The sequence below is a fragment of the Aulonocara stuartgranti genome, assembly GCF_965226115.1.
Source record: "Aulonocara stuartgranti genome assembly, chromosome: 2".
Taxonomy (NCBI): Eukaryota; Metazoa; Chordata; class Actinopteri; order Cichliformes; family Cichlidae; genus Aulonocara; species Aulonocara stuartgranti.
In genome coordinates this window covers 8,650,749-8,677,532 of record NC_138940.1, presented here as the reverse complement: position 1 = coordinate 8,677,532, position 26,784 = coordinate 8,650,749, and the positions used below count along the sequence as shown (strand labels likewise).

The following is a 26,784-nucleotide window of genomic DNA, read 5'->3' as shown; positions in this document are numbered from 1 at the left end:
TTTCAAAATGACGCATGCAACTGACGCATTCACGGCTAAACCCTACTACACGTTAAATTGAAGTGCAAACATAGTACTTTATATTAAACTACATTTATTAGCCTACACATTAAGGAAATTATATTTATGAATACTTTTGGAGGAGTTTATAGAATTCTAAAACGAACAGTTCTGCGGTGTCAGTGCTTTTAATTTGGGTGCTTTTAGGATCGTAGTGGTAATTATCGGAATTCCTACATTTGTGTCAGCATATGAAAGCAGCACGGTGGGCAGGGTAGGAGCTACGGGGAGACTCGGTTGGCTTCGGTCGGACTCGGCTACCGAGCAAAGGAGGGGGGACTGTTGTCATTCGTCCGGGCTGTGTGGCGAGCTTTTGTCCAGCAGAGATGGCCGGGATTAAAGGTAAGCAGCAGGGGATTTTCATTCCCTTCAGAAAGCTTCTGAACTCAGCCTCTGTTTATATAATTTCAACAAAATGTGCACAAGGCACGTTTTTCACGCTCAGATAAGTAACGATAGAAGGAGTTAGCGCAGGGCCAGTACTGACAGACGTTAGCATTAGCTCGGTGATGAACCTGCACTGTTTCGGTAGAGGCAACCGCAACCGCAACATAACAAAAATAACCAAACCAACTTCTGCGTTTCGTAATGAAAACAATGTAGCAGTGCAGCGTGCTGCATTCTTGCGCCACAGTTAACGCCATTCTTGTTTAATACTACAACAACGCAGAAATAACCGTAACGCTAATGCTAGCTGCGCCTTAACTTCCCACAGCCGCTGACTGATTCCAGGCAGCCGCTGGGATTTTAATAGAATTTAACCAGTGGCCGCACGGACTATGGCTGTCTGGGTTTAACGTGGACCCATGTTAGCAGGGTTTATGCTGCTAACGTAGCTGTCACACACGTGAAATCAGCTGATTCATCACATGGTAGCCCCAAATCTCCAGGGGCCCTGCAGCCACCATGAGATTAGTGATTTCCTGTGGATAATACCCTGTGCTAACACTGGGGTCCCCCTATCCTCTGCTTCTCTTGCAGCTCTCATCAGCCTTTCCTTTGGAGGGGCCATCGGCCTCATGTTCCTCATGCTTGGATGTGCCCTCCCTGTGTATGAGTAAGTATAACCATCACAGACCATGTGAGCCTAGTACTTCCTGGCACCTTTGATGATCCCGTCACAGCTTCACAGCTTTAACTATAGCTGCATTCATGACCAGATTAGCGTTCTTAGAACATCTAGAGCATAAGGACACCATATAAAACCAGGGAAGTGTGACAGAACCTGACCACTTTTAGTGGAGGAAAGCAGGATTGCATTAAATTAAGCAATTATCAGAGTTACAGGCTCTTGAAGTACATAAATGTGGGCTGGAATTTGGTACTTTTAAATTTACTTTATTTTCTCATGCCTTTTTGAACAATCATAACTTTAGGTTAAATGTGACTCACATCATCTTCACGTGTCACCCCCCTCCTAAAAAAAAGAATAACAAAAAAATAGAGGTAAATTCAACATACCCAGGATATCTTTACCTTTTGTGGCTTAATTCATCCTAACATTGCCAATCAGATGTAGTGGTCATATGAAGCTGTTTGATGATTAAATAATCCTGGTTTTTCAGGTCTATGAATGTACACTGGCAACAAACAGAGAAAATGATCCTAGTGGAGAAGAGTGAAGAGGTTAAACATATGATGTATGTGATAGGAAAAGTGCTGTGTTAATGTGTTCATGTGGCTTTTAGTGTAAGTGCAGTTAGTGGTTTGTTAGACTGGAGAAATTCTACACATGCAGTCTGTGTAAAGATAAGAAGGTAAACTGGAAAAAAAAATGTTGCACAATTGTTTCGGGATGGGAAGATGTTGTAATAAAACTGTATCATTTTCATTAAATTGATGTGCTGCTTAGATGTTTCCCGATGGTGTTCAGGACAGTTTTAGTCTTATTCTTGAAGCTGGAATCTTGATGGTATTAAATGTTCGAAAGGTGCGATTTAAACCAGTAAGTAGGCTGATTTACTGATGCTTTTATAAAAGTAAGGCTGTTCAGTTTTGAAATCACATTTAGTTTGGCCATTAATGAGAAATGGTTATTTGTTAGAATTACTCACACTCTGGAAAAACAGTGGCTTTATTTAAAAGTACAAGCTTACTTTTTGCCATCAACGTTAATTATAATTATAATTCACCTTAATAAGATAAATAATTAATTAAATATATGTGAACTGAACTAAACCTGTAGAAAAAAAATAAATAAGCATCTATCTCAGCTATATTGTTATAATAATCTGTGTATTATAATTTTAAGTGATGTGTAATTGCACAGCCATAGTACAAAGCCTGTTTTAGAATTATAGCACTTTATATACACTTTTAGGTTAATAGAAGTTCTTGCAGTTTGCAGGATAATTATACTCTTTACTTACAAGACAACCTGATCAGTTTTGTGTGTGTGCACACCATCACACCTCTTGGTTATTATTCTAATGAGTGCAGACAGTTTCTCGTTTGCTGTATGTGGGATGAGCAACAGCAACATATTTGGCCTTTTTTCATCTAATTTGCATTTCAGCCATTGTATTTACAGTAAATAACAGCTTCACTTCAGCATAATGCGTATTTATCAGCCTATAAGTGACAAGAAAATGCGTAATTCCTTGGATATATATATATAGCACAATGTTTTCCACACAGTTTTATTTTTACAGTTTTATTTTTTTTGTTCGTTTTTCATCAGTGAAATATCTCCCCAGGTACAGAGCTTTCACGCAACTGTATAATAATCTAGCTCTTTGAGATTCTTGTCAAATTACATGCTAGTGTTAAAAACAATATAGATGGATATGTTTTTTGCAGGCCTACATCTGATCTGTATTCAAATCTAGAGGTTACAGAAACGTAGCTCCTGCCTTATGAAAGAAACCCCTTAAGTTGGCGTGTGGAGTGCTCAGCAGCGATTCCTTCTTTATCCTTCGATTCACTTCACTGCATCCTTTGTCATCATAGCATGTGGGTGTTTATGCCCCCTGTTTCTCTCGCTTTTTCGCCTCTCTGCAGCAAATACTGGCCTTTGTTCCTGCTCTTTTTCTACATCCTCTCTCCCATCCCTTACTGCATCTCGCGGAGAGTGGTCGATGACACAGACTCGGCCAGTAACGCCTGCAAAGAGCTGGCCATCTTCCTCACGACGGGCATCGTCATCTCAGCTTTCGGCCTGCCAATCGTCTTTGCAAGAGCTGAAGTAGTAAGTAACTGAAACCTGTTAATTCAGTGTATACTGCATGGTTATTTAAGCAGTGGTTCCCAAACCAAGGGTCTGGATCCTCTGCGTTGGGCTTACTTTAAATGTTCTGACTTTTGTCTATATAAAGTACACACAACTATATAAGGGCTTAGTTTTAAGATAAGCTAAAAGCAACAGCAACCAAAACATGAAAAAAAAAAGTGCCTTGCTCAATAAAATAAATACAATGACATAAAACAAGATGGCTAAAAAAAGCTATACAAAAGTATCACAGAAGTATGGAAAAATGGCGAAAGCAGAAGAGCTCAGTTAATCAAAAATCTAAGTGTAAAACAATAAAGAGCTAAACTCTGACAGATAACTGCAAGTATAGTGTTGTGAGGTCATAGACTTCCTGTATCTTTCAGTATTTACGCCCAATGAAAGTGACAGTTTCATTGTGTGGTCAGCCAGCAGGGCCAATTATAAACAGATTATATTCACCACCAGCAAGTGATAAATGACTGCAAAGGTGCTGTAAACAGCATCCAGTGTTTCAAATGATTATCAGTTGTGCAGATAAATGCAGAGGTTCTGCATTTCTCTATGAGCGACATGCATGCAAGCACATCATTTCTTAGGACATTTTAGGTAGAGTGCTGGAGCTCAGTCATTAGTTTGAGGAAGTCTGATTTGACTTTCTGGTCCTTAGCAGTCTCTGTAGTTTCTCCAGCCATCCAAAAAAAAGATAGTAGACTATATTATATGCAGTTTGCTTTAAAGCATTCATGACACAGCTTGTTGCAAAGAAAGAAAAAAAGAATATAACCAATTTTGGGTTATTTTGGTTTTAAACTGGCTGAAAGCAGCCAGCAAAGGGGCCTAAATAACATAATCAGTTGAATTAATTAAAAGAACAGTAACGTATGCTATGAAATGATCAGGGTGCACAACAGCATATATAGTCTTTAATCTGATTTTTAAATATGATTTCTTAGTTAATGTTAAGGGGCGATCGTGGCTCTAAGAGTTGGCAGTTCGTCTTGTAACTGGAAGGTTGCTGGTTCGAGCCCCGACGTTGTGTCCTTGGGCAAGACACTTCACCTACCGCCTACTGGTGATGGCCAGAGGGGCCGATGGCGCGATATGGCAGCCTCACTTCTGTCAGTCTGCCCCAGGGAAGCTGTGGCTACAACCATAGCTTGCCTCCACCAGTGTGTGAATGTGAGAGTGAATGAATAGTGGAACTGTATAGCGCTTTGAGGGCCCTGAAAGCGCTATATAAATGCAATCCATTATTATTATTATTATTATTATTATTACTGCACCAACTGATAGGACAATTTAGCAACTGCTAAATACTGCTTGTCAACGAGTCACCGCCTTGTTTCGTAAAAGGTGGAAAAAAGTGCAACAAGGGTGTGTGAACGATTGTCTAACTTTAACTGTCAGTTCCTTTTTGTCCAACTCTGAAAAAGTACTTTGCATGTTAATGATTTAGAGCTGAATTCTACAAAAAGCAGGTCTTTAAATCAGCAAAATAAAATGTCTCAGTTACCCAAATAAGCTCTGTAGCATTCAGCATTCACCTGAATTTCCTTTATCACTTTACAGATTGCCTGGGGAGCATGTGCGCTTGTGCTAACAGGTAACGTAGTCATCTTTGGGACGATCCTGGGCTTCTTCCTGGTCTTTGGATCCAACGATGACTTCAGTTGGCAGCAGTGGTAAAACGGCAGCTGGAGGGGACCTTAGTCTGAACTGTTTTTATTAGCGTTACAATTATTATTATTATTATTATTATTATTATTATTATTACTACTACTGTTATGGTATTACCGTTCTTGGTTCTTGTTGTTATTTATATGATGACCGCCCATCCATAGACTCACATCAAACCAGTGCAATACTTTTTTTTTTTTTTTTTTTTTTTTACCACTCACATCATGCTGAACTGACACAAGTGAGATGGAAAATGCTGACTTTCAGTTGGATTTTTTCCCATTTTTAAGTTTCACTCTTTCTGACTTTGTGCTGTGAGTCTTTGTTTTCCATCTTTTTGTATGTGTCCACTTTTATTTAAAGGATTACAAGCTGGTGAACAACTTTTACAGTGTAGTATCTTTGAAGATGTGTTAAAAAGATTTCAAAATGAATGACCAAAAGGATACGGTCAGTAATGTCTGGCCTTCTTTTTGCAATTAAAAACACTGGAAGGAGCTTCTTCTTTGTGAAATTAATGTAAGTCAGCTGGAAATTGAGGAAAAATCTGCACAATATGAGCCAAAATTTCATCAGACACGTCTCTGTTTCATACAGGTCTTACTGGATTTGAGTGTCAACAGTTCAGCTGATATAATGCAGGCTTTTCTCAGCTTTCAGTCAGTAAAATGTGAACAACACTAAGCTTGAGTGTTCTTGTGAAAGCAGCAGGCTGTTATTGCCACCAACAGTACCTAACATGTGAACTCCATTATGTGTAAATGTGATATAAATTTTTCTCATGACACAAAGTGAGGAGGTGGTGTTCAGGAGCAGTGTGCAAGGATTCATTTTAAACTCCCTCTCTATCACACCAGAGATCAAATTAAACTGACTTAGTGATTTCCCAGGTGCAAACATGGCGGGCTGCTTATTCACCAGGTTTTTCTGCATCCAATTGGCTCGTATTCCAGTTTGTGTGAGTTAGCGTTTTTCTGTTAGGTCAAGAAAGCATGCAAAGCCAGTAGCAGCCGCCAGCTAGCATTGGATTAGCTCAAGGACAGCAGCCTTGTTGGAAACTCGGCCAAGCTACCCTAAGAGCCAGGCTACTTATAACTGAGGCCCAGTCAGTCATTTAACAGCCTTTAAGCTTTTGAACGCGACTCCCTCAAAGTGAAAGAATCCAGTGACTTTGCTCTGCATTCCAGCTCTGGCACATACTGTATTTCCTCACACCAGCAAAACAAAAAAAGAACAAAAAAACACACTGTATGATTAAAGTTTGAAAGTACTGGGTCGTGTAAAAAAAGTCTGCATGCTGGTTTATGTAATCTGCTGCAGCTTCTTGATAATCAGGGCCTGCAGTCAGTCAGGTGCAGCGCCTCAGACTGCTGTTACATTTAAACTGCATTAGTAGTGACTAAACAAAGAGTAAAGCAAATGCTACCCTGTAAAGAACTGCAGTGACTAATGGAGCTTCAGGTGTGTTTTGTTGCTTTCTTTGGGTTTTTTCTTTTTGGTTTTTTTGTTGTTTTTTTGTAGATGGCACTGTTTGAAAATCTCTGAGTTTCTCCAGCCATTACAAGAATCCAATGTTTTGTTTCCATGCAAATTTCCAGTGGACATCTTCACACGTTTTGGCCGTCAATCAGTTTAATTTCCATATTTAAATCGTATTTTTAGGGTTTTAGAAGCACACATCCAGCAAATAAAACAGAAACAGTCCTACAGGAATTGTTTAGCATTTTGGTGAACTCGCTCACATGTCTTGCATATGAAGCTAGACGTGATTGATTGCTTATCATAAGAACTTTCACAGGAGGACATCTGGGCTCTGAAAGAAAACCAAGCCTGTCAACAAGTCCAAAGTTCAACATTAATCAGAATTTACTGAATTTGTTTTAATCCATACAACTAAAGTTTAAAGCTATTTGTGATTTTAGAGTTAGTTTTTGAGCTCTAACTACTCTTTGTTAAGAAATATTGGTAATTTTGTATTTTAGTTTAATTTCCCTTTACTTACAATTTAAAAAGTAAACTTTAGGTATTTTAGCAGAGCTGTATTATAGCTGTGTACCCCTTTGTTCCAGTCTTTAATGGTCAATTAATTAGATCTGTATTTGAGCTTTGTCAAATCAGACTTCGAGTATGACTCTTACAGTATTTCCTGCATTAGTCAAAGACCATCCAAGAAAATCATTAGGAACCATTTGAGTGACCCTCTGGCTGAAATATATGGGCTGACTGACCTTTGCTGGGTTAATTTGAACTTGTGATCACAGAGCTCATATTTCCGGCCTTCGTTCAGCCCTACGAAAGATACAAATATTTTTAAAAGCAACACATTGACGGCAGATTTTTGTTTTATGTTAAAAACATGCTTTAAAATGTACTACTGACATGATTTGTGTGTATCACGATGTAATCCCATGAACGAATCCTCTGGTGGTAGTCTGTGAGCCTGTCTGTGGTTCAGACAAGCAGGGTAACTCTGCGTGGTGTTTCTGGGACGTGCGCATCTGTATGACACGTTTAGCTAAACGTGTTCTAAATGTTCTCAGATTTTCTGTTTTGTAGTCTGCCGTTAATTCTGAACTGTCAGTCTGGCGTGAAGATGTGGGATTATTCTTAGGTTTCTCTCACAGATCTTTGAAGGATGTTGTATTTATTTATTTGACTGAATGCTTTGTGTCAAGGTTCAACGCCATTTTCTATCTCAATTGTTATGTTGAAGATGAGGAAGTCAGCATGGTGGTTTCTTTTTTTTTAATAAACGCCATTTTTGAAAGTCTTCTTCATTTGAATGACTACAGATGCACTTAGCACAACTGTATCAGGTGGAGAGATGCTGATTTGTCTTCAGAGGGAATAACTGAGTGAGTTAGTGATGCTGTTAAGAGACGCTCATGAGTGTGAGGGGGAAAAAAAACAGCGAAAACGTCTCATAAACCCTCTGTAGGTTGCAAGAATAGTATTCTGATATGCTTAACATTTCCATAGTTATTTTTAAAGACACAGAAACACGGACTCCGATGTCTTCCAGTGTCTTATTTTTGTCTAACCTACTGCACAAAATCCCCCAAATATCCAGTTCACTCTTGTGTAAAATAATAAAAAGAAGAAAGGTGTCACTCCTCAGAAGTTTGGTAAATATCTCCTGCTTGCTTTAATAACTTATCAAAAAAAATCTCCCAGTTAATTTTCTAGCTCTGCAGTTATGAACACAAATTTTGATAGTGGCAGAACTTTTTGTTTCACTTTCACTTTTTATTCAGATGCATTCAGATAATCAAATCCTGATTGATGGCGATCCATGCGTGGTTATCAGTGCTCCACATTGATCACTTTGTTCTTCTCCTGCCTTTTTAGGCCTGATTGTAGATCCAAAATGGAGATCTCTGAGCCTCATAGCTATCTGCTACATTTGCTTTGGGACATGGTTCTCCATTATGGTGGAAAATGTGCAGATTGTCACCAGAAAAAGCAAACTAAATAAATAATAGTACCAGTTAATTAATTAAAATATCAACTTATTTTGATTATGTTTTTTAAAATAATTTCAATATTTTATTATTTATTATTTTCGTGTTCCTTTGCTGGGCTTGTAACAAGCTTTGCGGCTGTCTTCATTTTAAATATCCATGAATGTAAACCTAATCCAAAAAATGTCTTCGATTGTACACACAGGGGAGTGGCTCTTAGAGGCAGTGTGTCTCCCTCTGGTGGCAGAAAAACTGGACCACAGGTTCGAGAGCGAACCACAGTCCCCTCTCGAGGTGTCCAGCTCTATTATATAAAGCAGGAGAAAGGATTTAGGAAAATAAAGACAAAGCGTCTCCTTTATGAGCACCAATGCGCCGTGGCCTCACACCGCTGAAGGTAAATTTGTCCTAAAAAGTTCAAGACTTCCTGTACATGACCTCAAATAAATGGAAAAGCTGTGTATCACTTACAGAGAAGGCTTTTCCATGTTGTTTGTAAAGTAAATAACAGTCAGTGACCTGAACACGCTCACCTTCACCAAGGCTGCACAGTCCTCTGGATTTTTTTACTTGCTAGCAACAAAATACTGAAAACATAGTGAGCTCATCTCCATGGCAATATATCAAACCTAAACCAACACATAGACACTTTAACAGAATACATTTTATAAAGTTCTAGATTTTAATGCACATTCATGGGATTTTCCTTTATTAAACCTCTTATGCAGTCATATATAATAAAGCACTAACCTGAGGCTGCTGCCATAAAGACTCCTGTCTGCTAGATACAACATGCCCAACCTCTTCAGCTCAGCCACTGCCTCGGGGGAGAACTTCACAACACAATTTGCATATAAAATAAGATCAGCCTTTTACTTTGTGCATGATGCAAACTTTAGTTTTCCCTCTTTATTCAAGTAGCAGGCCAGATGGCAAGAAAATCCACAGAGAGACACCGCAGCAGCACTCGCTTCCATGTTGTGACAACAGCAGCTTGTTTTAATGCTGAAACCTGCCCCTTGTAGGTGTGCACCAGGTAGGAGTCCTCTTTAAGACCTTCAGGTAAGGTTAAATATTGCGGGAAATGTGCACGCTATGTCCTCTCAGACCATGTGGGACACACCCGCCCTGCCCCGAGGATCATGGGAAGGCGGTTTTAGGTCTTTCAGGGAGCAGATGAGACACAGATGATCATGAGGCGGTTTTTCCGAGCACACCGGGACGAGGACTTCAGTCAGATCCAGTATCTGACGGCCAAGTGCACCCGCCTAGCTCATGACAAAGGTAAGTCACAAAGGTCAAGACGGGTTCAGCTGACTGTTAATCTCTTATCTACATGAAAACTGCTAGTTTACTACAAGGGAAAAAAAACCCTCTTCTCCCTTCAGGAAGGTTATAATGTTGAGTCCACTGAGGCGTTCAGATTATAGTCAAGTAGTAGATCAGATGAGCACCACACAATGTCTATACAGCTAACAGTTTAAATAAGATGGAAATTAATATTTAAAATGTCATCAGAACTGCAGAAAGTGCTCCCATCCTTTTCTTTAGTCAAAGTATTGCTGGCTTTATTATCATGCTTTGCTACAAGTCAAAGTCCTGCACAGAAAAAGTTGCTTAGTATAATTATGTGACTGTTGAAAATGGAAGTGCTGCTGCTTACTTATAGATTCATGAGTTTTTAAAGATTGCTTTGTTTGTAAAAATAGTAAAGGTAATAAACAAATGCCCGTCACAAATGTCCATAGTTAGACTTTACTAATAAATCTGAAAAATAAAGTAATAATAATTTGAAAAATGTCTTGGAAAAAAAGAAAGAAAAACTACATGAAACATGGCAAACATGTTTCAAAATATAAATTGATTAGCTTCAGTTTAGCTTAATTTCTAAACTTAATTTAGCTCAGTTTATAAAATGTATTAATTTTATTTTACACTATGATAAAGAGCATATGCTGAATGCATATTAATACATTCTGCATTCCATGTATAGGAACAGTCTGACCTGCTGTTTCATCTATTTATATGTAAATATCTCTTTATGTGCTGTTGCATTGTGTGTGTGCATTGGAATCCACTTGACCCAGGGTCAAATTTCCTGAATGGAAAAACACGCTTGCCAAATAAACATCAAATTCAATCGAAGGTCACAGGTTTGTTAGAAGAACCACACATGTTTTGCGTGAAAAGAAATACTTTCATCTTTACGCTGTCAAGTAAAATGTGACGAACTAAAACACTGATCTTTAATGAAAACAGGCTTTATTGCAGGGTCGCTGCATTAGTTTGAGCCCGGTGTTCTTAATAAACAGAAAACAAAGTGCATGTTTCCTGCAGCAGATTACACTTTAACAGAATCAACTTTATAGTCATTGTGCAACAGTTTCCAAGTCAATGCAGTCACAGTTACAGGGTATCTGACTAGAGCAAAGTTTATTTACAGAAATTTCTGGTAGTTTTTTTTAACATGTAATATAATTACAGTTTGTATTATCTGTTTTTATTGCAATCTGGGTCAGTGTTGATCTACTTAAAGCCCATACTGAGTTACAATGCACATTTACCTCTGTAATAAGATGTAAGAGTAGCGAGTGGTGACAGTGGTGTTATCTACTTTTTTAATTCAATTAAATTCCATGTTTAATTAAAATTTTATTCCATGTTATAAAATTAAAAAATATTGTAACAGGCTAAATCCTACATTAGTACTGATGTTAGTACTTGAGAGCCTTTCTGGTTGTGTGTTTATTGTTTTGGTATCATAAGGATTTAGAGCTGTACTGACATAAAAACTTAACAATGTAACTAAGTATATTTACTCAAGTACTGTATTATAGAAAAATATACTATAGAAAAAAATCAGAATGTAAGTATTATACTCTACAAAATTGTGCTACATTACAACTTTTTACTCCTTAATTAAACATATCACACACAAAAATAAGTACAAGCAAAACTAAAACAATCAGTGGTTAAAGTTCACATCTTAACTTTGTTTTTAAATTTTATTTATTTATATTCATTTATTCTTTAAGAAAATGTTAATCCTGAATAAAAAATAATTTGTTGCAGCAAAAACAATTATTGAGCAGCTACATCAATAAAACTACAACAATTCAGAGTTTACTTACTTAATGGTTTAAATATAGAACTTTTAAATAACTGAGCTAATTAAGTATAACTGACGGAATCTGTATTTTTAAGTATCAAAAGTAGTCTATGCAGTAGATTTTCTGCTTGGTAAAACTGATGTATCAGTTTTTAAGCAGAATTTATTTATTACATTAAGTGCATTAAGTATTATAATAGACATACTGGCAACTGTTATACAAACTACAGAGAAGTTCTGATACACTGTTCATATTTTATTTTTAAAATATGATTTATTTTTTAGTTAACTTACTTTTTTGTTTTTTATTTTTTTCCCGCACTAATCAGTTAATGAAATGAAACCATCAGTGATTAATGTCTTTGGAGTGATAAATGTCTGCAGTACAAAATTGACTGTTTAACATTAAGTATTTAAGTAAAGTCAGCCACACAGTTACATCTAATGTGCTCAGTTTAACTAACTCTTCTTGGTTTTGTGGCCTCAGCGGTGTTGGACAGAGAGTTTCTGGTGTCCCGAGAGAAGGAGAGAAGGCTGCAGAATGATCTGGAAGCTGTGACCGCCCAACTCCTCAAGCAAGACCAGCTCAATATGGACCTCAGGATGAACCAGACCCAACTCATCAGCAGGATCCAGCAGCAGCAGGTGGACCGATTATGACTTATCTTTTACATGTAGACAGAACAAGGCTGTCTGCTATAAATGTTACATTTATATATTCAACATAGATCAAATAGAGTAAGTTGCTAATAATTTACTAATAAATACACCGTAAAGTTTTACCTTCACATCTTACTTGCACAAAGCTCTGAGGTATTCGCTTTTAGTTGAATCTGTAATCACTGCCACTTCCCAATAGTTCTTGCTCATTCATATGCTACTCATTTTACAGTAGAAGTGGAAATAAATTACATTTTGCAGGATGTAAGTATTTGTTGGATTGTATTTGTTACTTGGTTGAAATTTAAACTGTCACTGAGTGTTGCTGCTGAGTGACATCTGTGTATATCTATAGATTTTCTTATTGGTTGGTTTCTGTACAGAAATCTCTCTCTTTTAAATATATTGCTTCTAGTTTAAGTCTAGTTTAAATCATTTAAACTAGACTTAAATATTCTTAAGAAGTAGTGGATAAATACAGCTTATGAAATGAATAGGAAACTTTCCATTTATCCACATAATCTGTACCTCTGACATCAACAAATCAGCTCATCTTTGCTGTCTGTTAGTTACAGTGGAATTAAGTTTACAGTAAATGTGTTTGCACATGGAAAATGCTGATGTTTTGGCATTGGTTACTTACAAACTGCATAAGTATGAGCTACAAGAAGTAAGAGTTTTGAACCACAGAGACATTTCACTGAACTAAAGAAATCTAATGAGCATCAAAACAGCTTTCTTGTCATATTAATTTCCCTGGAACTTCTAAAATTAGGTTAAAGTTGTTTCAGCAGCTTATCAAAGTGGTCAGAAGGATTATTTTTCATGCTTTAAGAGACACAAGTCATTTTTCAGCAGGGCACAGCTCAGCATTTATCCTGTGTCCTACTTTAAGGTTGCACAGTAACAAATTATCAGGCCTCTTAGAGACATCAGTGGTATTTATTACAGTTTTGGAGAGCTTGACTCCTTCACTTTCCCCTCAAAGACAGTATCAGGTTTAGGCTTGTCCCAAACTCTTTGACCTAAAGGTGTGTCTGATATCACTTATGCAGACTGTATTGGAGCATAGCATGTCTCCAGTGAGATTTGAAAAGGATAGGAAGTGCTGAAGTGTTCATGTGAGCACATCTGCAGTATTCTCAGTATGTCCGTATCTTCCCCGCAGGACCTGGTGAACTTGCTTCGGCAGCGCGTGGTCCTGCTAGTGGAGGCGAGCTCCCGGGATGCAGAGCTACTGCGGCAGGTCGGCGCAGAGCTGCTTTGCCTGCAGAGCTCTGAGGTGAAGCTGGAGAGCCTGGTGGAGGAGCTGCAGGCTGAGGCCCAACACAGAACTGAGGTGGCAGAAAATCTCCAGACAGAGCTGTACGCTGAGGCCCAGCACAAAGCTACACTCACTGAGAGCCTCCACGCAGAGCTGCGCAGGTAAATCTTCAGTCTCTCCAGTATGACAAAACACGGAATCATGTTTTCTTTCTTTACTTTACACAGCACAATTTGGTTTACGTTTACTTAGAAAAACTTGCAGAGGTAAGCCGCAAAACACACAATGAGTTCATGTAATATAGGAATACATTTTTTTAACTTTAAGTTAATACTCTGACATGCTCCAAAACAGACGCACATTTAGACAGTGGAGGGGTTCGGAGACATGAAAGCACCTCCTTATGTTTGATGAAGACAGTAGTTTTGCATCTTTTTCACGTTGTTACATTTTCTTTGTGCCATTTTTATATTATATTAAGGTATCTTTGTATTAACTTTTAAATCTCTTTGTGGCCATTTTGCATCTCCTGTGGTAGTTTTGCATCTCTCTGTAACTGACACCAGCTAGTTCTGAAACAATTTATACGTTTTGTGTCTCTTTGTGGTCATTTTGTTGCTCTTTGTAATTGTTTCAAAACTCTTTGTTGTTATTTTTAATAGAAATCTTGGATTACTTTTTAACTTTATTTTCTTTTTGTGGTTGTCTGGAGTCATTTTTGCCATTTTTAACATACTAACATTTGACTTTAGATGTAAGAGGCTCAGGACCTCTACTCTGGGCTTTAAAGCCGTCATTATAATGCTGTGTTCTTACTTCGTATTCTACACAAAAAAAATGGACTAATCCACTAATTACTGTGGGTGGCACAGTGGTACAGTGGTTAGCACTGTCACCTCACAGCAAGAAGAGTTTTAAACCCCGTCTGGGACCTTTCTGTGTACAGTTTCCATTTTTTAAAAATTGCATAGCTCTGGAGAAACTAAAATAGCCGCCTGTCCTCTGTATTGCTGAATTGTTAATGACTTGATTAAAACCTTATCGACATTAAAACATACACAATGAACATTAACCCAGATAAGGCTGCAGACAGAAAAAGAAAAAACATTAAAACGGTTGACTTTTGATTACCATCTTGTGGAAACTGAAGCCAAGTAAAGCTGTCACGGGCTGCCCGGCACAGAGAAGAAAATTGTCTCAGACTGTTGTTTCAAGGCTGAACAAAAACATCGAGTCTGGACCCGCGACTTTAAATCAGCTGAAAAGTCCTCCGAGCAGCGGCGAGCTTCAGTCTGCTGACGTTAAATCCCTGCAGAGTGTCGGCTTAGTGTCAGAGTTTGTTATCACATTATGACTCCAGAAATGCAGATGAAAGAAATTTGGGCGTTCGCAGAGAGCAAAATATTTACCCTAAAACTTTTATCAAGACCAACATGTTTCCTTATCTGATGGCTACAAAGAAATGAATAAATGGAGTGTGAAAAAACAAAATACATCTAAGCACACTACGATAAGAGTGAGTATTTTAGTTACTTTAGTAATGTAAATTTTAAGTATGAGTGTTTATCTTACAGTAAACTTTACATTGATGAAAGATCAAATAAAGATACTAAAATTAAACTGGCTACAAGCAGAGTTTAATGAGCTGACACAGGTAAATAAGACATTTTTCTAATTGTCATCAACAGTAAGACAGTGGAGCTGGAAAGGCTAGAAGAAACTAACAGGATGCTGACAGAAGAGCTGACGGATCTCCGCAGAACTTATCAGAAGGAGGTGAGAAGGAAGAGTTTAGGAGTGACGTGGGTCAAAGCTCAGAGTTTACTGCATATAAATTCGAAACAAAAGGCTGAAGGTGTAATATTTGTGGTGCAAAGACTCTGAAAAGTGTCTCTGAAAAGTCATGCAGAGACTGTATACAAAGGATGGACACAGCCACTGTGTTGTGAGGTCCTGTTTTGAACCATCGACTTTTTCAGGGTGGTCATCTTCATTCTTTGAAAGTAGATATCACAGGTGAGGGGGCAGTGAGGGGAAGCTGCACACTCATGACGTTAGTAACACTCAACAAGCTACTCACACTTTCCAAAACCTTCCATACTTTTAGTTCTCTTTATTGTGTAGCAGTTTACACATTTGCCAAATCTCTTTGGGGTTTGCGTCAGGAGGGGAATCTGCTGTAAGAAATCTGGATACAGTACGTTTTATTGAAATCGCTGGTAAATGTGCAGGTCTATATTTTGAATGTAAAACTATTTTAAAAGTAGTCGGCACCAGCCTGAGCTCCTTTGGTAATTTGTTCCACATTTGAGCAGCTTCACCATGTTTTTGATGAGTAGTTCAGGATGAGCCAAGCGGAGAGAGCTGCAGTGTTTGCACTGCGTCTGGAGATCTGATACGCGTCCTTACTGATGATTAGGATTTATGGAAAAAGCAAAAGTATTTTAAAATGATTCTCTGCTGTGATCTGAGAACTGTTAGATAAACACTGCTGAAGAAACAAACTCATATCAGGCCTCTGAAGCAATAAAGTAAATACTGCTGTCGGTAAAAGCAAACTGTCCATAGCATCATAACAAAAAGTACACAGTGCTTTATTAAACTGATTGAATTTAAATAAAATAATAAAGGAGGCAAGAAGTTTCCTGTGTGAAACTGTCCATGTGTTTGGACATTGTTGAGTGTGATCTTGCTTGGTATGCGCAAAGCCACAGGTTCAAATCGTGAATAAGCTCACTCTGATGTTATAAAGATGCTGGACCCACGCGGCAAGAATTTTAATTACGTTAACATTTATTTAACAAAGTCAAACATTTCTGGCTTAAACAAGAAACTGCAAGACAATAAAAAAAGAACGTTGAGAGGCTCATGGGTTTTGTCAGTTATGTTGATTGTTTGTTTTTAATGATCTTCAGATAGTGTGTCACTTCGACTTATGAGATAGCCTTACTGCATTTCCTTTCATAAAGGATGAGCCAGTGTGTCTTGTGGTAAAGCAGGTAATAAAGGAAGCATCAGAGCAACATTCCTTAGTATGTATATACTCTGACCAGCTCTTATTATGGCTGCTACGCAGATACTCATGGGTCACTTCATTCAATTAGGAAAATTCATAAGCAAAATTGACTATAAACTGCACATCGAGCAAGTAAAGTAATTTCCTTATTGAGGTAAGAGCAGTCAAGCATTTGTACCTGAAAGGTGCAGCATGCAGGCAAAACAAGGAGGGCTCAGGACTATCACATATAACATCAAAATCCTCTATTCTTGGACCCTGAAAAGAACCACCCTCTAAAACAACCTATTAGCTGTACATGATGAGAGAAATCTCAGCAGAAGCACCGGGGGAGACATCCCTTCATCAAGGCAAATGCTGCTGGAAAAGAAAAAAAGTGTAAAATGCAAGACTTTGGCTAATGAGGAGGTTCAATAAAATCATCAGTTTAGTGATTGCAGTGCTGATTTTGTCCAGCAGATGTCAGGATCAGACACTTATTTAAACACTGCTTTGGCCTTTTTTTGGGGTTGCCAGCTGTGAATAATGATCTGCCGCTGGATTCCGAAAACCTCACGGTTCAAATTTATGTACTGTGTCCAAATTTTAAAAACTACAACCACCCAAGTGAGAGCACTAATTCAGATGTTGCTGGCATTAGGTCTGCATTGGTGTGTGTCGGTGTGTTGGGTCCAGGCATTAGCGGAACATTCCTCATTTATTTACACTCGGCTTCAAAGACTCACTCCCGCATTGGCGTCTGCTTCATCCAGTCCATCAAACAGCAAACAATCCAGGTCTACAATTATCTTTCCTTTGAGACATCTCCACAAGGCCAAGAGAAGAGAACAACAGACTGCAGAGTCAGTGAGAAACTTCATGAGAACAATTATTTGCAGGGGATAAGGCCTGTAAATTATTGTGAAAGGTCTGGGAGCAGAAGATTAAGTCTGACTCCACTGGACCCGCTCATCTTTCCACATGACATGTCGTCTTTTCCTGATTTATATTTACACGCCCACATCATAATTTTCTAATTTTGTTGTCTTGGTCACATCCTGGTTTTGGGAGAAATATATTTATTTATTTGTATTTTTTTTTTTGAGGTGAGGGAACTGCAGCAGGAAAATGAGGGAAGCCTGAGGAAACTTCAGGAGACGGCAGAGCAGTTCGAGTGGCTTTGTCAGCAACAGCGTTACTGGATGTCTTGTGTGAAGAGGTGAGTAGGGTTCTTTTTTTGTTTTGCTTTGTTTTTAAATATATCTCAGCTGTGTGTACCAAAAAACATAACAGGATCAGATTTTAAAGTCTTTATTGTCTGCACACATGCTCAAAGTTGATGTAAACGAAACCCTGAAAACCCCTTCTTAATATAAATAATGTGGTTCTGCATAGAAAATACATTTGTAAATGATTATTGGAAAGGTGACTTATCTACTTGCGTTTTTATCTAGCTGGAAGTGAGTAAAGTTCTGATTTCTTATAATATACAAAGCATCTACCAGAGTTAATGCATGTCAAATGTGATTAAAATAAACAAGCAAACTATTCCAGTTGTTTAACTGACTGTCATTTACTCAAACACAATTATTTTTTATTTGTATAGAAATACTTGATTTATTCTAAACAGTGATTAAAGGTACTTTTTGCAATTACCTTCTGCAAATGTCATTAAACATTTCACCACAAGATGGCAGTGTTTTACCAGAAGGTTCTAGTGTAGTTGTCCACCTAAAACACAACAAAAGTGTGATAGTAACAAGAATTCTTTAAAATGTTGCGTGAATACTGCTGTAATGGGTGTTTTTGGACTTAAATCAGATTAGACCATAGGTGTCAAACTCTGGCCCGCGGGCCACATTTGGCCCGCAGCCTAATGACATTTGGCCCGCGAAGCCATACCAAATTACTATTAGAGCGGCCTACTGGTATTATACAGCTAATATATATATTGTTTAGTATTAAGCTTTGCTTGTTCCATATTCAGTTTTTCAGCAAAACGTGTTTGAGTCCATAAGAAAAGATTCATTCTTATATCTGGAGGAATAAATATTTTTCAATAAATATTAATGTTAGCCCGCGAATTTGTTCCAGTTTTGAATTTTGGCCCACTGTGTATTTGAGTTTGACACCCCTGGATTAGACACTCAGTGCACCATCATGTGGATCAAAGTGGTATTACAAGAGAGCACAGTCCATCCTGATTTCTTGATATCACTGCAACACAATACAAAGACATCAATAGATGTAACATCATAGCTGTTTTTGAGAGATTTGGATGAATTTAAAAAGTTTTTAAACTATTTTTTAAGCATTAACATCTTTGATCTGTCTGTTTCTTTGTGGCAGAACTACAAAGCTACCTAAAATTCCCATGGTATGATTTGGCCTTGTTATGATGTTACTGGTAGCACTGTGTTAGTATGAGCTACACATACTCACAATAAGCAGACACAGAGGGACCTAATTGACTTTGTAGTCTGCTTTCTACCCATCTTATTTACTTTAACTCCGTCTTCACCATCTTCTCTGGGGAAAAAAACTTCAAAATTCAATTCCCAACAAGCCTCTGACTGCATCTTTGTGCTGCCATGCAGGTTGGTTTGTCACAGCTGAAAACAGCTGTCTGCACCAGCTGGAAACAGCAGTGAGGGTGCACCACAGCACATAAGCTGCTACAGGTCGTAAAACTGAAACAACATGCTTAAAGGTGCTAAAATGTTACGGACAAGAGATCTGGAAAGAGTGTTGTAGCTTCCAAAAATGTCACAAAAACCTCTTTTTAATACTTTTATATGTCTCTTGTAATTAAAGAAAGACCAATAAGTTGAGATAGAGGTCTGACAGCTGAGTTTGCTAGAAATTAACTAAGTACTATAGTGTATGTGGGTAGGATACCACTCATCATCATGCATTTAGGTCACAGAAGTAACCATAAGTTTCTTTAAAACTAACCAGCAATGTTTGTTCATCAGTCAGAAAGCTCTGCTAGAATCCCCGAGGCCCTTCTAACACACTGGATGATATTTTTAAAGCATCTCCCATGTTTCGCCTTTATAACTGAAACAAGAAACATTGCAGCCTTAAGGAATCACTTAAAATCTGTTTTCGTGAGTCACTAGATCAACTTTATACAAAAAAATAGAGATTGATGATTCTTGAAGAAAGTTAAGTGCTTTCAAACATCTCCCCTCTGTGACCCAAATGTTTCCTGTTAGTGTCCCAGCCTTAGGCCCCAGAATTCCTCACATTAAACTTTCCAAAAGATTAATACAGATTTCATGTTTAGGATAAGTTGGATCGTATGACAGTCTGTCAAGGACAGGGTAAGAAACTAAATTGTATTGTTCTGTTGGTCTGGTGTTTACATCAGAGGAATTTTGACTGAGAGCGTAAATGTGCATTTTTCCCCCCTATCTTTTCACTTCAAATTGATACATTGATATATTACAAGCCCCGCTCCAGAAATTTCTAATGCAATCAGTACAGGTAGTGCACATAATTCATATTCTGGGCCCTGCTTATGCACATTGCATTAGACACATTGGCAAACTCGTATCCAAAGCAGCTAAAATTTAGAAAGCACACGGGGGTTCAACATCTTGCTTTAGGACATTTTTACATGTGGATAGGAAGGTCTGGAAATCAACCCTACAATTTATAACCCCCTCCTCCAGCCAGGCTACATGCTGCTGCTGCTTCCTTTATAGATTAATTAGCAAATATTTAGAAACTCGTGAGATTATGTACGCTGTGCTCGAAGAGTTGCTGAGTTATCATATTCTACAGGTTCAAAGACTGCCTCATGGAGGAGAGAGAAGCTCTGCTGCGACAGGTCAGCAGGTTGGAAAAGAAAGCTGAGAAACTAAAGCGTTCACACGACGGCAGTCCAACACGGAGACTTGTCTGCCCCCTTCAGGACGCCGAGGGCTGTGACAGGTAGTGATAGATGAACAGATTTAATGAGGAACTAGTTCATTATTATCTGAGTGTCTTTTTCAACTTTTACTCACCTTATAACACATTTAAACTTCCTGTCTCTTAAAGCAGTATAATATCATGGGAGGCAGACACAATGACCAACCTGGAGTCTCAGGTGGAGAAGTCAAACATGCTGTGCGAAGAGCTCCTCGACCAGGTATCACTTTAATTTTTTCTTCCTGAATGGTTTTCTTATCGAAATTTGCTGCAGAAGAAATCTTCTCACGGCAGCTTAAAGGTTACTCAAAATGTCTCCATGCCTGTTCGGTCTCGTGAAATCTCTGATGACACGTGGAAACCTTGGACGTGAAACATTAGACCTTCATTACAGTGCCAATATTCATTCGAGTATGGTTGCCAGTCCCCAGAGGAGCTGCCGTGCTGTCAGTTCTTCCAGAAATTACAAGTGTGCTTTGGATAAACGTGTCTAACATCTCTGCTGTGGATCGTCTAAAGGGCACACTTTAAGGTACCTGTGTGGCTCTGTTACTTCTCATGTGTGAAGCACGGCGGTGATTATTTTCTGTAATAATGTTATGAGAAACTGAAGTTTCGTGGCAGCTCGAAGTTTCGAATGCTTGCTGGCTCTCTTCGCGTGTCACTGCAGCCCTCAGATGAACCTTTATTTTAAGAAATCTGGTGGTGATCTCAGGACTGAAATAGAAGACATGAAAAAAGAGAGCTAACATTCATCTGGATGTGACTGCCAGTCCCTGAAGGAATTGTCAAATATCCAGGAGACTCACAGTCTAATAATTGTTTTTTTCTTTTTTACTTTTTATGGTTGAGTAGTCTTCAAGTATTCAGTGAGTAACTGCTGCGCGTTCCCCAAATAACCAAGTTTACATACATACAGTTCTAGTGTCCTCTTCATGAAGAAACTGTGACAGTTGGCATAATATGTGCATGTAAATGTGTGCTTGTATTTCTAATCTAATAATACACTGTAACTCAGCGTATTTCAACCCAAAGCACCATCCTTCATTGAATCCTTGTATTGGGACCCTTGTGGGGGCAGTCAGATGTACTGCCTCCTAGGTCAACAATCTCTGCTTTAACACTTCTGTATGGAACTACAGAAAAAGGTCCAATTTAATCATATAGATGGAGTTCTTGTTGGCTGCTAAACGTAAAAGTAGGCTGTTTGAACAATCGGCTCGTGCTGTGCTTTCTTTGGGACACCTGAAACATCGGCTGTTTCCTTTGGCCTTAGAATTCACGAACCAGTCTGTAGTTCCCCCCCTTTTCCCCCCTCCAATGTCACCTCTATCTCTACAGCCATCTTTTCAGTGTTTCGAAATATTTGGATCAAAAACAAGAGCAGACTCGTGTTGAAATATTAGAAATCCAAACCATATTCATCTGGTCACAGCTGCCAGTCCGCTGTGGGCTCATTGCAGTGCCAGAGAGTTTTCCAAAAGACTCTGAACATTCATGTGCACTGAAGTATCATCAGTGTTTTTAAACATGGACACACGAGTCTGTACAGCAGACTGCATGCATATAGGAGGACTAAATAAGCCAAAAAACAGAACATTGAAAAAATAACAATCTGGGTAAAAACTGGATTTACAAATATCCACTCAGCACATAAAGTGGAACCATTCAAAGTTTTAGAAAGTCACCCTGCAGGACTGCTTCCAATAATAACTGATGACAGTCGTTGACTTTTTAGGTCTTTGGAGAATCCAATAGTGAAACACATCTGAAAAAGTTGGGGTAGCATAACCAATGTAACAGATGAAAACAGATAGAAATAAATTAGTTATGATTATAGGCGGTATCTAAAAGATGGTGTAGGCACAGTGACCTCACCCACTGACTTCTGGATTTTTCCATTTTGAACCATCAGCTTTAGTGTTTTTGGTCACTGCCATGTTGTTTTTGTTTAAATGATGTTGTTGAACCATCTAAGCTATCTCCTTGTAACTTGCTCTTAAGATGGGAACCAGGTGTGCAACCACTTGCAATCAGTTGTTATCGTCAAACCGACTTTGAATGTAAATAGTTGGCAGCAGACTGTCTCACTGGTGTTTTATCACTGTCTTAACACACCGGAGTCCAGTAAGACCTCATAGATTTTGAAACAGAAATTCCTCCACAAATAGTGACATAGTTGATGCAGAGCGGCAATTTAACTGCAACACGGCACAGGTGCTTGGTACCCTTGTATTTATACAGGAATATAACCACAATGCAACCAGTTGGTAACCAGTTTGGTTGAATATTGCAGACAAGTTGCATTCATTGACACAAACTCACTCAAACCTTCACCAGTCTGTCTCAGAGTGATTGTAGTCAGTCTGAGACAGACTGCAATTGCCTCCCACCAGGCAACCCATGCAGTCGCCTTGCTATCGACAATAGTCACCTAGAGTCTGAAGATGATGCATTTCAACCTCTGGGCGATCAGTTATTTGCCACATCTGCTTGAAAACTGGTCACAAAATGTGAAAAAATGCAATGCAATCACCAAACCAGTTGTTGGAAGGGAGTTCTTCTTTCCCACTACCTAATTTTTATGCACTGAAAGTTGCAGCTTAGTTTATGACATGTTCATTGCATATTGGATTTAATCAAAGTACCAGTTTAGATTGTGTTAGTAGTTTTTAATTCTTTGTATAACTGGGGCTTTTATTATTTTATTTATACACATCCATAGTATGCTACACTCAGAACTGAGTACACACAGTTTTCTGTTGTTGTTGCTGTGATGGCATTGATAGGGGCATCACATTTGCTGAATTTTCTGAAATGTCTTTGATGCAAATCGCTGAAAAGCTGAATTGAAAGAGGAAACTTGTTCAGGAGGATTCATATGTCTGACGTGTTGTGTTTGTTAAAGTTTAACATTTTGAGAGATAAGCTTAATGGGTTTATTTTCAAGGGTTAGTTGAAAGCATTGAAGCCTCTTTCTATTGAATATGAAGCTGGAGTGAGCAACTAGTTAGCTTAGCATTCAGAACCGAAATACAAGGAAACAGTCTAGTTTTGTGCGCAGGTAGCATAATCTACCACTGGCTTTTCAGCTTACTTAGTATTGTGTTTTATATTGGTTGTTTAATCTATAAAATAAACAGTGTGAAAACAACAAATATGTCATTACTGGGATGTTTTCCATCACTCAGCAGATTCACCAGTGAGTCACTGCTCCAAGCCAAGAAAAGTCCTCTGCTTAATGCCCATAAAACCAGAACGTTATGTTTTTCCAGTTTAGTTTTTCCAGTCTTTATGCTAAGCTAAACTAACCATATTTCTCCTGAGTGTATTCATTTGAAGAGCAGTGTGCAGATAGTAGCAGCCTTGGGATTGTTGGAAAGGATTCTGTAAGAGTGACCAGTGTAATGTTTTAAAATCTTTGGATAAAAGAAGAATGCACAACTCAAGAGCAAAACAGACATTCAAAACAGCGATAGTCATGCGAGGATGGCTGCCAGTCCCCTGTGGACTTGCAGAACAGCCAGAGCATTCATATAACTGATACTTCATGGGTACCAGAGTCTAATCAGTGTTTTGTTTTTCTGTCTGCAGCATGCTTTAAAAAGTTAGAGGGCTTTGAGGAACTTGAGGTTTCAAAGCCATTTTGCAATCAAATAGGAACCCCACGATGTCTCACAAAGAAGTCCTTCAGGAAGAGCTCACAAATCCTGACAGGACCTCAAACACTTCATCCTCCTGCAGGATTTTTATAGTGGAAGGTGTCTGCCTGGCCACTTTGGGGATTTTTCAAAGCCCTCACATCTTCAGAATGACAAGTTCAGTGTTTTAAAAAATGGGGATAAGAGGAAGCCTGACAGACAGAACATAAGGCTAATAATCGTGTGCGGATGGCTGCCAGTCCCCCAGATGAGCTGCCAGGCTGCCAGAGACTTCAGAGGTGGCTGATATTTTTTGGGCTCCGGATTCACATCAGACCTTTTCACTGTCTGTCTGTCAGCTGCACATGGCTTCCTCCCAAGCCATTCGAGTCCTTTTCCAAAGCAGCAAAGAGATGACTAATAATGACTGGAGGGAGGTGATTGCCAATAGCCTCTGTGCTTCATTCCCCTCACCTCTCACAGACTCTGCAGTGCATTTCTTGGGATAATTATTCTGATTGAGTGCAGATGATGCAGAGTGGGTTTTTTTTGCAGTCCTTGCTGAGCTGAGAGAGGGAAGAAATTTAGCTGGAGGAGCAGGGAGCACCGGAGTCATAGAGGAAACAGCCATGAAAAAACACATTACCAGCTCTGACATGATTTATACAAATGGGAGATTCACATTGTGTAGACATAAGTATTGTTAGATGACAGAAAGAGAAAAGGAGGACGCTTACTGTTCATTGGGCTGACATCTGCAGAGATAGAGAGATGTGCTATTTCAGACAGAGTGGTGCTGCTGAAGTACAGGTGAATAAAAAGTCTCAAATTCTTGGCTAAATATCAGTGTGAATCTTCTTCTAGTGTTTAGATTAAGTAACTTATTGAGAGACCAATAAGTCTAACTCTGGTTCTCTGGGTAGTTTTGGAAATATAGGAGAAGATACTCTGCCTTTAAAAAAAGAAACCCTTTTAAATCAGAGTATGGCATCAACTCAGTTAAAATTCTGGGATATTGATCTGTTCAGTTGAATAACAGAGAGGATTGTTAAATAAATTCTGGTTCTTTTGTGTTAATTAAATTTACAACAGGTCCACTAGATGTGGAACAATGAGACAACCCCAAAACAGGAATGGTTTTACAGGTGGAGGCCACCGACCATTTTTTCCGATTGCTCAGTATCAATACGTCAATACATGCCATTGCAAGGTTTGCTGTGTCTCCCAGCACAGTCTCAAGATCACAGAATATACCTGATACCATGTAGTCTGATTGGCATTTGCCACAGAATACCATAATTGGCAGGTCCACCACTAGTGCCCTGTGCTTTTCACAAATGAGGGCAGCTTCACCTTGAAGACATGTGACAGATTTGAAAGGACCTGGAGAAGCTGTGGAGAACGTTATGCTGCCTGTATCATCGTTCAGGGAGGGACCACGGAGGGATGCACTGACCTCTACAGACTCAGCAAGTGGCATCCTGACTGCCATTAAATATCGGGGTGAAATCCTTGGCCCCACTATCAGACCATACACTGGTGCAGTGGGCCCTGGGCTTCCTCCCGATGTATGACAAAGCCCGACCTCATGAGGCAAAACTTTACAAGCAGATCCTGGAAGATGAAGGAATTGATAACACTGACCCCCACGCACATCTGACCTAAATCTAATAGAATGCCTCTGGGACATTATGCTTGTCCATCTGACGCACCAGATTGCACCTCAGACTTTCAGGAGCTCAGTGATGCCCTGTCTAGATCTGGGAGGAGATCCCCTAGGACACCATAGGAACAAGTGCTGAGTGCCATTTTGAGTTTTGAATTAAATTACAAAGCAGACTAACCTGTTATATGTACAATTGCGTGTTTTGGAAAGCTGCAGAGAGCTTGCACTTTTTGCTATAATATATGCTGCTTGCAAGTAGATTTGCTTTTTACAATCGGTGTGGAGAATACACAGAGTTACGACAGTCACATTAACAGGAAAATACAGCTGGTTAAAATAGAAATATCCCTCAATCTCACTTGTAGCATTCATTTCCAGCCATCCTTTGACCTGTACTTACTTTCTTTGAGGTTTTTTCTCACTCTCAATTCCCTTCTTGTGCACTCTTATGTTTATTGTCTTTGGTCATCTTCACTTACATTTTATTTTTCTGCCCTCAGGCAGGGAGCCCTATCGACGGATACCAAAAACCTCCATGAGGACAGAAGCCTGGATGTCTTTGCTTTCTTTTCTCACTTTCTGCAAGCCAGGAGATGCAATGTTTTATGTGTTTGTGGTTAGCTTACCTTCCAGTCATTGTTTTGAAAAACCAAACACCCTTGGAAAAACACACCCGTGAAACCACACACGCATTGTTTTGTTTCCACTATTGTTCATCGTGATATATGACCGAATTAAAATACAATGTGCTCCTGTCCCGCTTTTGATGTCACACATGCACATCACATGTGCCTCGACTCTGTCTGGTCACATTTTTCAGTAATTGTCCATTGTTCAAACCTTGTAATCAACACCACTAACAAGAGCACAAGCACCTGCAAATGTTCTCTTTTTGTTGTTTTGCCAATGAAACGTTGCAGGACAACCAGCAGCTGGCGTGCAGAGGAAGCAACAAATGTTCTTTCAACCAAAATGAAGCAATACTGATTATCCCCCCACTGGTACTGCTTGACTCTGATGAGCAGATCGCTTCATTCATCAATTTGCATGTGGCTCAGATTAAACACGGTGACTCAGACGCTTTATCATATGTGAACCATATGATACATGCTTATTGCAAAC

General features: G+C 38.9%; 2 protein-coding genes across 3 annotated transcripts; both read left to right on the top strand.

The window, feature by feature from the left end:
• Positions 1 to 276: 276 nt before the first annotated feature.
• On the top strand, positions 277 to 7,715 carry LOC309690897 (leptin receptor overlapping transcript-like 1). The gene is made up of 4 exons (XM_082508339.1): positions 277 to 402; positions 1,042 to 1,117; positions 3,061 to 3,247; positions 4,841 to 7,715. The coding sequence occupies exons 1-4, from the start codon at positions 387 to 389 to the stop codon at positions 4,955 to 4,957; spliced, it is 396 nt and encodes a 131-aa protein (XP_082364465.1). The 5' UTR covers positions 277 to 386; the 3' UTR covers positions 4,958 to 7,715.
• Positions 7,716 to 9,024: 1,309 nt separating this feature from the next.
• On the top strand, positions 9,025 to 26,417 carry LOC309716634 (uncharacterized protein). 2 transcript variants are annotated; one of them, XM_082550558.1, is made up of 8 exons: positions 9,025 to 9,693; positions 12,006 to 12,163; positions 13,347 to 13,603; positions 15,131 to 15,218; positions 17,544 to 17,656; positions 20,227 to 20,376; positions 20,488 to 20,575; positions 26,163 to 26,417. In XM_082550558.1, exons 1-8 carry the CDS (start codon positions 9,597 to 9,599, stop codon positions 26,199 to 26,201), a joined length of 990 nt encoding a protein of 329 aa, XP_082406684.1. In that variant the 5' UTR covers positions 9,025 to 9,596; the 3' UTR covers positions 26,202 to 26,417. The 2 variants fall into 2 exon arrangements, with proteins under 2 accessions (XP_082406684.1, XP_082406683.1); XM_082550557.1 differs by having other exon boundaries at positions 9,028 to 9,693; positions 20,485 to 20,575.
• The last annotated feature ends 367 nt before the right edge of the window (positions 26,418 to 26,784 follow it).